Consider the following 11,801-nt stretch of genomic DNA (forward strand, 5'->3'; position numbering starts at 1 on the left):
ATTTAGTCAGACATAAATATCCCTGTGGCTATGGTGGAAAGCACTCCTTGATGCGAATCGCTGCTATTCGTGCTTCAGGATATTATGCTCCAAGATGCTTCACTGTGCTGGGACAGGCAGGTCACTTCTTCCCATAAGGAAGCAACCATGAATGCACTGTACACACAGTTCATCCCTTTCTTTTGCCCTTCAGCCTGCCGAGTGCTTTGGTAGCCTCACAACTGCAGACAGCACGTGAGCAAATCTTTGGATGTTTGCTCCTATCAATCAGTCCTGTTGGTTAAACATTTGAGAAAGCCAGCCATACCATGCAGCTCACTGAAAGGCAGGAGGGATCCCAAAGTGTTTTACAAATGGTATTTAACTCAGGATTCAGCCCATCTAATTTATGGGGTTCAGCTGGAATACTTAAATTGAAGCTTTGGCACTTTGGTTTTGTTCCTATCATCCAAATCAAGTCGTCTAGCTCCTAGTGATCCCTTACCCACTACTGGGGTGTTGTTTCCCCAACCTTAAACACCACCTCCACCCTGTGAGAAGAGGCTGGGGACCAGGAGGTGCCCATCTTTGTCCCACTGGGGATTCCTCTGCTTGCTGAGGAGTGAGTGGAGGGGGCAAGTGTCGTCTCATGGAGTGCCCAGGATATGGGCAAACCCCTCTGTTTGCTGGCCTTGACTGCTTCATGTCCCTGTCAGGTGTGATCTAATGCTCAGTAGAGTGTGTTCTCCTGAAATGGCCATTCTGACAACTGGCAACACCCCGGGATGTCGGTTTGCTTAGCCAAAGCTGGGAGAAGCAAGCTGCTCCTTCGCAGGAAGCTGGGGAAACCCCTGACTGCAGAGGGAAGGCTCAGAGGTGCTGCTGGTGGAAGGCACGGAGATGAGCCTGGGCCAGGTAAACCCACCAGCCCATGCAGGAAGGTTAGGAAAATGAGTCAGGAAGAGAGGAACATGCTTCAGAGCACATGTACCTGTGGGACCAGTGTACAGAAAAGCTCTGTGATTCACAGGACAAGCTTATGAACTGCTGGGATAGGGTCCTGGACCCCCTTCTCCTTCCTGAGCCCAGCTCGGAGCTTGTTCTGCGGAGGTGGGGAAATGCTGGTGGTGCTCACTACTCTCACCAAGGTCTACATATTGTGCTATCAAGGGGAAGGATTACTTGTTTTAGGGTTCTGGGGAGAAGTCTGCATGTTATGGGCTGTAACCAGTGTGTGCCCTGTGAAGATTTAAACCGTTCCCTGATGCAAGCCTGGAGCTTTGGGGCAGGGTGTGCTGGAGCTGCTGTGGGTCTCTCAAGAGTTGGACTCTTCCTTGGAGCTTAGCGCAGCTGTATGTGTCAGCCTTTCTGCCTGTGAGAGGGGAAGGGATAGAAAACTGAAGGAAGACACAGTGCTGTAGCCCACTTAAATCACAGGATTCATAAATTTAGTGGATTATAGACCAACACAGCCACAAAGCCCCCTCCTGGTCTTACTGCAGCAGCAGTGTACACCAAGCACGCCTCACTCAAGAGGAAAAGCTAGTCCTCTGTGCTCTTTTACAAGGAGCTTGATGGATGCTTTGAAAATGCCAGTCCTGGTGCAGACACGAGGGATGTTCTGTGCTTTCTGACCCAACTGGTCTAGCAAAATGCCAAGAGTTTGGCATTGTGTCTGCAGATCTGCGGTGACTGTATGTGTCTCAGGAGGGATGGTGGTGACTTTGCTCCCTTCGGTGCTGCGGTGGCAGGCCATTTTCACCATTCTGCTGCTGGTCCAGTGGTATGCTGGGCCATCTAAGCATTGCCTTTATTTTTCAGATGCAGTATGTAATTAATCAGTCAGACTCACTGCCACATCACTGCGTCCAAGAATGAATAAACGAAGCTAGATGGTTCTGTGTGAGAACATTGACTTTCAACATTAAATTAAAGAAGAGATGCGATATGAAGAACATAAATCAAACTCTTGCTATTGGCAAGAGAGAAGCAGTTTTCCCCAGGACAGATTACTGCAGAAGATTTCTTGCATCTTCTGGAAAAAGAAATGTTGGCTGCTGCCAGAGAGACGATACCAGAATAAACAGACTGCGTGTAGGTATGACATTTCAGGTCCATGAGTGAATGGGCCACAGTGGCAATAAATTGCTATCACCCACTGCACTGCTAAGCATGTTTCCTCAAGTGAGAACAAAATACCCTCGCCTGTGTCACCAAACTCGGAGGTAATAAAGATCAGCCGGCCGTGTGAGAAGCCACCCTTGCTTTTTCCCTCCCCCAACTGCAGCAAACAGCCTGGGCTACTTGCACGGGAGAGCAGCATGCCCCCCTGCTCCCCTCTGTGGCCACTCAGCTCCCCTAGCTCCCCAGGTCACCTTCCACTGTGGGGCTGCCTTCACCACCCCAGACGGGAGGGTTGAGCTCAGCTGCGTGTAATCTTTAATGTGATACGTGTGCAGGCTCTTCTTGTTACATGCAGGCTCAGTTAGCAGGTACAAGCAGTGAAGGTGAACATTAAGAGCTGCTTAGAGGATTGACTTTTCATTAAGATGAATCTGTTGTAATTAAGCCTAACAGAGATGTTCGTGCTAATGCTGTGTTATTTATTGCCTGAATGCAATCCTTCTTTTTTTTTAAAAGCATGTGAAGTTTCTTTACCTTTCATTCTTTTTCTTTCAGTCTTGTACTATTTCTGCCTCTCCCTCTAGAATATATGTTGGTGTGCCTTTTCTTCTTTCAGTGTCTGTTTTCTCTCAAGACCAATTTTTTTCTGTTGTGTTTAATTGTTTTTCTCCTGATTTATTGTTCCAAGCCCATGCTAGGCAGTCTGTTTATTTATAATTTGGATTATTTTAAAATGGATCCAGAGCTCTAGGTCAGTGTTTAAAAATTAACTAATAAAATACACAAATGAGGCCCAGTGGTCAACATAAGATTAGACATCCTCTAGGATTCGCATGCTACTCCAAATAAACCACTGGGGAATACCAGCCCCAGGCATGGAAAATTCACTAATCTGGACCGAAATGAGCTGGTATAGAAAATATATATGGGGGCCCTTCACTGACAGCACTGGGCTACCTTCCTCTGATAGAGCCAGCAGGCGTTAGTATGAGCCCTCAGGAAGAGTGACGGCAATGGTGGGGTATGGCAGGGAAATGCTGGCCTCTGCCCAGCCCAGGTGTCACAGAATCACAGAATCACAGAATGTTAGGGATTGGAAGGGACCTCGAAAGATCATCTAGTCCAATCCCCCTGCCGGGGCAGGATTGCCTAGACCATATCACACAGGAACGCGTCCAGGCGGGTTTTGAATGTCTCCAGAGAAGGAGACTCCACAACCTCTCTGGGCAGCCTGTTCCAGTGTTCAGTCACCCTTACAGTAAAGAAGTTTTTCCTCAAATTTAAGTGGAACCTCCTGTGCTCCAGCTTGCACCCATTGCCCCTTGTCCTGTCAAGGGATGTCACTGAGAAGAGCCTGGCTCCATCCTCTTGACACTTGCCCTTTACATATTTATAAACATTAATGAGGTCACCCCTCAGCCTCCTCTTCTCTAAGCTAAAGAGACCCAGCTCCCTCAGCCTCTCCTCATAAGGGAGATGTTCCACTCCCTTAATCATCTTCGTGGCTCTGCACTGGACTCTCTCTAGCAGTTCCCTGTCCTTCTTGAACTGAGGGGCCCAGAACTGGACACAATACTCCAGATGCGGCCTCACCAGGGCAGAGTAGAGGGGGAGGAGAACCTCTCTCGACCTGCTGACCACACCCCTTCTAATCCACCCCAGGATGCCATTGGCCTTCTTGGCCACAAGGGCACACTGCTGGCTCATGGTCATCCTGCTGTCCACTAGGACCCCCAGGTCCCTTTCCCCTACGCTGGTCTCCAACAGGTCTGTCCCCAACTTGTACTCATACATGGGGTTGTTCTTGCCCAGATGCAGGACTCTACACTTGCCCTTGTTATATTTCATTAAATTTCTCCCCGCCCAACTCTCCAGCCTGTCCAGGTCTCTCTGAATGGCTGCGCAGCCTTCCGGCATCTCAGCCACTCCTCCCAGTTTTGTGTCATCAGCGAACTTGCTGACAGCGCACTCTATTCCCTCATCCAAGTCATTAATGAATATATTGAATAGAACTGGTCCCAGAACCGACCCTTGCGGAACTCCGCTAGACACAGACCTCCAACTGGACTCTGTCCCGCTGACCACTACTCTTTGGCTTCTTTCCTTCAGCCAGTTTACAATCCACCTCACTACCCGATCATCCAGACCACACTTCCTCAGTTTAGCTGCGAGGATGCTGCGGGAGACCGTGTCAAACGCTTTACTGAAATTGAGATAGACCACATCCACAGCTTTACCATCATCTATCCACCGGGTAACATCCTCATAAAAGGCTATCAAGTTGGTTGAGCAAGACTTCCCCTTGGTGAAGCCATGCTGAGTGCCCCTAATGATCCCCCTATCCTTGATGTGCCTAGAGACAGCACCAAGAACAAGTTGCTCCATCACCTTTCCAGGGATGGAGGTGAGGCTGACTGGTCTATGGTTACCCGGGTCCTCCTTCCTGCCCTTTTTGAAGACTGGAGTGACATTTGCTTTCCTCCAGTTCTCAGGCACCTCTCCCGTTGCCCACGACTTAGCAAAGATGATGGAGAGTGGCCTAGCAATGACTTCCGCCAGCTCCCTCAGCACCCGCGGGTGCATCCCATCAGGGCCCATGGATTTATGGACGTCCAGGTTGCTTAATTGGTCCCTGACCCAGCCCTCATCAACCAAGACAGATTCCTCCTCTATCCTGGCTTCTTCTGAGGCCGCAGGGGTCCAGGGCTCCTCAGGACAGCCTCCAACAGTATAGACAGAGGCAAAGAAGGCATTCAGTAACTCCGCCTTCTTTTTATCCTCTGTCTCCAGGACCCCCACCTCATTCATCAGTGGGCCTACATTGCCTCTAGTGTTGGCTTTACCTGCAATGTATTTGAAGAAGCCCTTTCTGTTGTCCTTCACCTCTCTTGCAAGGTTTAATTCCAAGGAGGCCTTAGCTTTCCTAGTTGCCTCCCTACATCCTCTGACAACAGACTTATATACCTCCCAAGACTGATCCGCTCACTGCTAGGTGCTTTGGGAGAAAGCAGCTCAAAGGATAATAAGTATAATGTGCTACACAAAACACAGGTCAGGAGACCAGAGTGCCATACTTTTGCTCCACTGTCCCTCTTCCACTGTGGAGGCTGCTGGTTCCCATTGAAAAGGAAAACCAGTGGGAGGCAGCGTGTGCTGTTCTGCACAGAGACACATATCCCCCCATCACCTCCCCGCCACTGTTCTGGCACTACCCCACGCCTGGTACCCTGACAGTTACATCCCTCTCTTCACACTCGGTTGCAAAACTTCTCCAGTAAACAAACAAGTGGTATCAGCCACTGTGCATATTTGGAGAGGCAGCTTTGGCTTGTGGAGAAGGACAGGCAGGAGCAGAAGCTCTCGGGAGGGACCGTGGTGTGTACAAACAGCCCCGCTGGCAGCAGGCTGAAGGGTTGGCCATGCTGCAGCCCGCCTCAGCCACTTGTGGTATGGCAGGGCAATGGGACCAAGCCAGCGCATCACCCAAAGCGAAGCCATCCATCACGGTGGTCAGCTGGCAGCCACAGATACCACCCCCACGCACCCCCCGGCAAACGTGGTGTCCCGCGGCTGGTGCCATCAATGCTATGAGGTCAATTGTCCCTGCATAAAGTGTGAGCGCAGGCTACAGGGTGGCCTGAGGCAGCGGGGAGGAGGCAGTGCCCTTGTTAGTCAGAGATGCCTCTCTCAGAGATGCCTCTCTGGCCAGGCCAGAGAGAAAAGCACATAGACCACAGGCTTTGACACGCTGGCTTGACTACTGGGCACTTCTAGTTGGTGTGCATGGAAGCATGAAGCAGTGGCATGGGGTGGCCAGTGCAGTGTGTCCTGCTCACCTCCCCGCAGAGGTGAGGGCACGTCCAGCAAAGGTAAGAAAACTTCTGGAGCTGCAGAAACTAAATGCACCTGCTCCGTCAGTCACAGCCTGGGCTTGCTGCTGCCCAGAAGACATTTGGGTCTTTCATATAGGTGCAAAGTGGGAGCAAAACCTCCCCTGGGGGTTGGCTGTACAGTGTCCCCAGACAAGTACGTATGGCCGGTGTGCGGAGATGCTGATACTGGACTCGGGAACCAGCACCACTCCCCCTGGGAACAGAAGGGAGTTTTAGCAGTTGCCCCAATGAAAACAAGATCAGGCTTTTTAGTGCGGTGTTAACAGCTATGTTAAAATCCTCACACTTTCCAACAAAAGAAAGGCCCTCCGAGAAACCCAAACAAACACTCACACAAGCAACACTGGAAGTTGGCTTGAGTTACAAACACAGGAAATTAAATACAAACCATGTTACAATAGCATTGAGGATCTGACTTAAAGCAAGCCAGACAAGAGCATGCACTGTTCACATTGCTGTATTTATTTTTCCCTACCCCCTCTCCCAGGGGGATTGTCCCTATAGATACACGCATACAGGTAAGTAGTGTATGTTTGTATACACATGTACATGCATGCACAATTTCTACCACATTAAATAAACCAGTAGAATTAAAATAATACAGTAGCCTTTCTCTGGACTGAGCTTACCCAGTATACATGTCCACGAAGGTGCTTTAGCCAGGACCGCAAATATCATATGTTATGGCAAAAAAGTTTGTTGTTGTTTGAAAAAGTTTTCTTCTTTCCTAAACTGAGATCCTTGCAAAGATTCAGTCTGCAGCACAATTTCACAACAAACGAAGGTGCAACTGAGAACAGCGCAAAGGTGAGAGCAAGGATAAGAAGGCAAGAGTTCCTTAAATAGGTTTTATTGCTGAAGAAAACATAATATTCAGCTTCAATTGCATTAGCAGAAGGCACCTTTACTCCAACAGCAATGCACGCTGAGGGTTATGCCAGTACAGCCGCATTGCCTCTGCTGATGGGCAAAGCTTGACTGGGCTTTACAACTGGTGTCCTTGTGTGCCATTTCATACCCCAGCCAGCATGCTGCCATCAGGTGACATTGTGTGCCCTCTTCAGAAGCCTCTTCCCACCTCCAATCGCAGCCGCATGCTGCTGGAGGTCAGTGGAAAGGGGAGGGTGGCCTCAGGTTAACATGTCTTGACTTGTCCCTTTCTTTAAGCAAAGCCCTTTCCTTTTGCTGCAAATCCCTATTTCGTGGCCTCAGTCCTAGGGTACGTGCTTGTTTTTCTCCTTTTATCTTCAAAACACTCACAAATGTATTTCAAATGAGAGCTCTATTATGTTTTCCTTTCCTTTATTACACTTTGCTACAGTTTGTCAATACTGGCTACTGGTGTTATTTGAGGCCACAGTTAAAAAAAAAAAAGGTCCTTCCCGAGCTCTGAACATTTATCTGAAGTTCTGCATAAGGTCACATGTCTCCTCCAGCAGAAGGTCTTGCAAAGCTAAACAAAGTCCCCTCGCTTGCTCTGTCTGAGTAAATACAGACCATATTGGAGTAAATAAACAGCCAGGCAGTGTCCCAGACAATAGGCCTTGGCGATGAATTAATAAACTCTGCCTCTCGCATTAGCAGAGTGTGACTGGAACTGGCAGGAGGCCCTGGCGGGACTCCAGAAACGATTATTACTAGACAGAGCCAAAGGAGACTTGGCACGGCGCAGAGCCCACAGCTGGAGATTAGGTAACAGAGTCAAAGAGCTCGCGGAGCTGCCAGGGCGTTGGTTACCCTGCCTGAGGAGAGGGTCAGGGCTCTGTTTTTGTAGCTCGTATTTGCGTAGGGTGCCTATCTCTGAAACTCACGCTGCTCCGGTTTGTAATCCATAGATTTATTCTGCAGGATCAAATTGCTGTCCCAAATCAAGGTAGTTGACCAAAACCCCTATCTCGGTGAAACAATATAGGATGAGTGTGCACCATCCCTGTCCTCTCCACCATCCATAGACCCTGGTGTCCTTGGGTGGAACAGGACCTGGTGGTTCTGCAAAGGGGACAGCCAGGCCATGCAGCTGGGCAGTGCTACTTTGGGTGAGGGAGCAAGATTTGCTTCTGTAAAGAAAAGCTTTATCTGGGCTTGTCTTCTGAGCTGGGTGTTGAATCCAGAGGCAGGAGGTCTACTGAGGAAGGAAAGCCCTCCTAATGGCTTGTACTGGGAGGGGGCTGACACCTGTGGGGAGCCACTGCTAAGCCAGCTTCTTCCTGAGCTGCATAAAAGCTGTCACTCAAATGCATTCACGAAGGAGGTGTAAATAGGAAGGGAGTATGGACAGCTGGTAAAAGTCATCCCCCCCGTTCCCACATCGAAAGAAATGGTGGCTCTGTTACTATGTGCACTATGGTGCAGCAGCCCCTGAGCTCTCTCCCAAACCAGAAGAACCATCACCTTGGAGCTTGGAAGCCCAGCAGCCATGCTGGATGAGCACTGCAGCAACTTCAGGTAGCAGGTTTATCAGCTGGGCTACCTCCAGCATGGATACCCTGCTGACACAGCTGTCCTCCTTCCAAGAGCTGAGCTACTTTCTTCACCCATTGTTGTACTGGTTTATTTAGACCTGCTTCTTGGATCTCTGACATGGGTCTGCTCATTGCCATGCACAGACATGCCTGTGTTTGCAACTCACATCCCCACAATAAGCTATATACACGTTAGCAACGTCAGGTGGGCTTGGCATGTGTGTGCTAGTGTATAGGTGGAAGGGGAAATGATACATACTCCTGCTGTGAAGCATTTCGAGAAGTATGAATGAAAAACTCAAGCTTTTTCAGTGTCTTCTGAAGAAGGGCGGCTGTATGCTAAACCACTCTCTTCTCATTCATACATAGTGAGAAGACTGTTGTCTGAGCTCCGTCCAGGAGGGCCCCCACACCATTCTGATGGCCCTAACTGCAGACACATCTCTTTTTGGAGCCCATGTCTTTTACATCTCAATGACTGCAACCCTGGAAATGAAAAGGAGGAAGAAATCAGGCTTTCTTAATGCCATTACCATGAATGGAAATACCTGGATTGCTTTGAAAACACACCTTACCAAATGTATGGTCATCAGTAGAGTTACCAAAATGAAGGGAATAAAGTCTTTAATTTCAGATACATGCTATAGTAAATGGCAATACAGGCATTTCTTACCCTCATTTACTGCTGAATTCCCAACCTGTCCAGGACTGAATGCCCCCAAAGAAAAACAATAATAGTCTCCAGCTCTGAATACTGCCTTTTGTCATCAGGTTTGAAAGCCCTTCACAAAGGAGAGGAATCTCATTTTCTGTGTTTTTCCACGGGGACAAAGGGGGTCACGCAGGCAGAGCCCAAGCCCCACTCTGCTGAGTGCCAGCCTGCTGCCCCACCACTTCCCCAGGACACTGCTGTGCCCTCGCCAGCCCACCCCACTCCACAGAGGCCAAAATGCTGGAATGCCACTTGTGCAGACTTGTCCTATAAACATTCGTTATCTAAGCATGAGACTGCAAACGCTCCTGGTGTGAGTAGCTGATGGTTGGGTCAAACGGAGCAGTCTTCCAGTTAATCCTGACCAGGGCTAAGGTAAAACTGACTCCACAGACCTTTGCTCACTCCTCAAGCTCCTTCTTCCTCAGCAAGCAAGTCGGTTACCTCTTTCATACCAAAATTTGAAGCAAATAATTGCTTTCCATTAGCCAAGGCACAGATTTTGTTCTTCTCCTTAAATCACCTTCAGCTTGATGAGTGTGGGCACTCCTTGCTAGTGCCTCTAAACATTGCCTGGAGAGAAAAACTCTGTGGAAAGTGAAATTCAGAAGAGCTAATAAAACATTTTCTGAAGGGTTTGAATCTCTTATTCCAAAGAAAACAAAGAGGTCGGCTGACCTTTCAACCTGACCCTTTTCTTTTTTTTTCTAAGGCATTAAGAAAAACATTCTGCAAACAATGAGTGCTCGTGGTAATTGTCCCTCCCCTGTGCCCCAGTTCTTGCCAAAAGCAACATTTCAATGGCTATGGGGGGTGGAGGTTGAAAGCAAATGAGTGAGCAAGCAAATGCTGGCTTTCACACATCAGTGGCTGTCTACGCCCTGACCACATCCAAGGAGGTTCAAGGTGAGGGAGTCAAGCTCTCAGGCTGTTCCTCACCAAGTTTTACAGTTGCAGGTATCTGAAATATTGCAGTCCAAGTATGGAAATCTGTGTCGGAAGCATTCAGAAAGCCCAGTCAAAGGGTAAGAAAAAAGGTCACACAGTGGTAAAGTGAAGTATAATTTAGATCAACATCTCTTCAATCGACTGCTGAATTCCACCTTCATGTCACATGCCACATCTACTCAACCCTCAGCCTGTCGCGGTCCTTCTCCTAGTGTCAAGGAGAGGCCCAGTGTGAAAACAATCACATGCTAGGAAAAAAAAAGTGCTGGTTTTATATGAGAAAAACTTTCTTGTACCATTTATCTCCATTGTTTTCCAGCACTAGGACCTGCAGTGGATCCTGCTGTGACATGTTTCCAGCTGCAAAAGGAATCAAAAGATTTAGGGTTGAGTTCCCTCCTGGTTCTGGAACATGTTCCACTGTGCAATCTTTTGTAATTTCTCTCTGCAATAAAAGCACTAAAGCTCTCCAAGAGGCCTCCCCCTTTCACTTTCCTCATAAGAGGTGATGACAAGCTCCCAGCCCAATTGTCTACACACATCCTTAACTGCGGGGAGTCAGAGATGTAGCTACCTTTCCTGGTTCTGACACTAACCTATACGCTGATCCTGGGCAAACTGCTTAAGCTTTACCCCACCTGAACAAAATTTTCACAGAAATCCCTTCTTGTTAATACTGGAGCAGAAGCGTTAGCACTGCTGGGAGATGGTTGTAGAGAGGGGGGGCTTTCAGCTGTCTTTGGGACTCTGTTGCCAGAAAAGGAGACCTGCTTATGCTAGGGCCCATCTTGCTAACACTGGGGCAGCTGAAGCAGTTTTGTACAAGCACACTGGTACTGTCAAGATCCTGCCTTTGAATGTGTTTCTCCAGCTGTAAAGTGTGGATAGAAACCCAGAGCCAGCTCTGTAAAGGTCTGCTGAGATTTAAGCTATGTTGGCATCCTCTTCCTAAGTGTTAGTAGAGCTGGCAAACACGAGGAAAGCGCAGGATGGTTTCTACTTTTCTTTGAATCATACTGTAAAACCTCACAACCCTGAGAACAGACCTCATGATTCCCAACAAGCACACAAGTGGGTTTAGGTGCTCCTGTGGGAGGGAAAGAAGAGGTTCGGGGGGGTTAAGTAAACAGTACATCCAGAATCTTTTTTTACCCTCCAGATTTACTTCTCTTCAGTAGGAGTCTGTACAGCAAAGTACAACTTTGTGGCTCTTCTTCAAAACCATTAACTCAATATAAAAATATCAGCACTGTTTTTATTATCTGAAAAAAGAGCTCAGAGATGAGGTTTTGCGAGCAATGCTTGGTTCATTAAACAATGACTCAGACTAGGGGTTGTGGTAGAGGATTCAGCTTTTCCTTAGCGGTAGGATCAAGATGTCCTGTTTTCATGATAATCTACCTTTCATCTCTCTCACGTTGCAAAATTTGTTTTTTACCTTGATCCCAAACAAACCTCTTAGTTTCTTGCTTTTGTTATTGTAAATTATTTACTTTAGAAATGCTGAATCATGACACTGAGGTTAGAGAAAATTGCACTTGTATTTAAAGTAAGAATTGTTCCCACATCTTCTGAAGATTCCTGGACTATTATTTGTTTGTGTCCTTACGTTTTATGGTTTTAAAAAGTTCAAGTGGCACTTGGTTTGGCCTTCCTCAGAGAGGTCCAAACCTGTACCTTTTA

The 11,801-nt window shown here is 48.0% G+C and overlaps 1 protein-coding gene across 2 annotated transcripts in view; it reads left to right on the plus strand.

The window, feature by feature from the left end:
* The window catches only part of BMF (Bcl2 modifying factor), a 39,585-nt gene extending 36,823 nt beyond the window's left edge, over positions 1–2,762 (plus strand). For both annotated transcript variants that reach the window (XM_068399602.1, XM_068399604.1), the window contains one exon: positions 1,801–2,762. In XM_068399602.1, the coding sequence (XP_068255703.1) occupies positions 1,801–1,813 (13 nt within the window). In that variant the 3' untranslated portion in view covers positions 1,814–2,762. The remainder of the gene's footprint in view (positions 1–1,800) is intronic.
* The last annotated feature ends 9,039 nt before the right edge of the window (positions 2,763–11,801 follow it).

Source organism: Nyctibius grandis, chromosome 4, assembly GCF_013368605.1.
Source record: "Nyctibius grandis isolate bNycGra1 chromosome 4, bNycGra1.pri, whole genome shotgun sequence".
In the NCBI taxonomy this organism is placed as follows: Eukaryota; Metazoa; Chordata; class Aves; order Nyctibiiformes; family Nyctibiidae; genus Nyctibius; species Nyctibius grandis.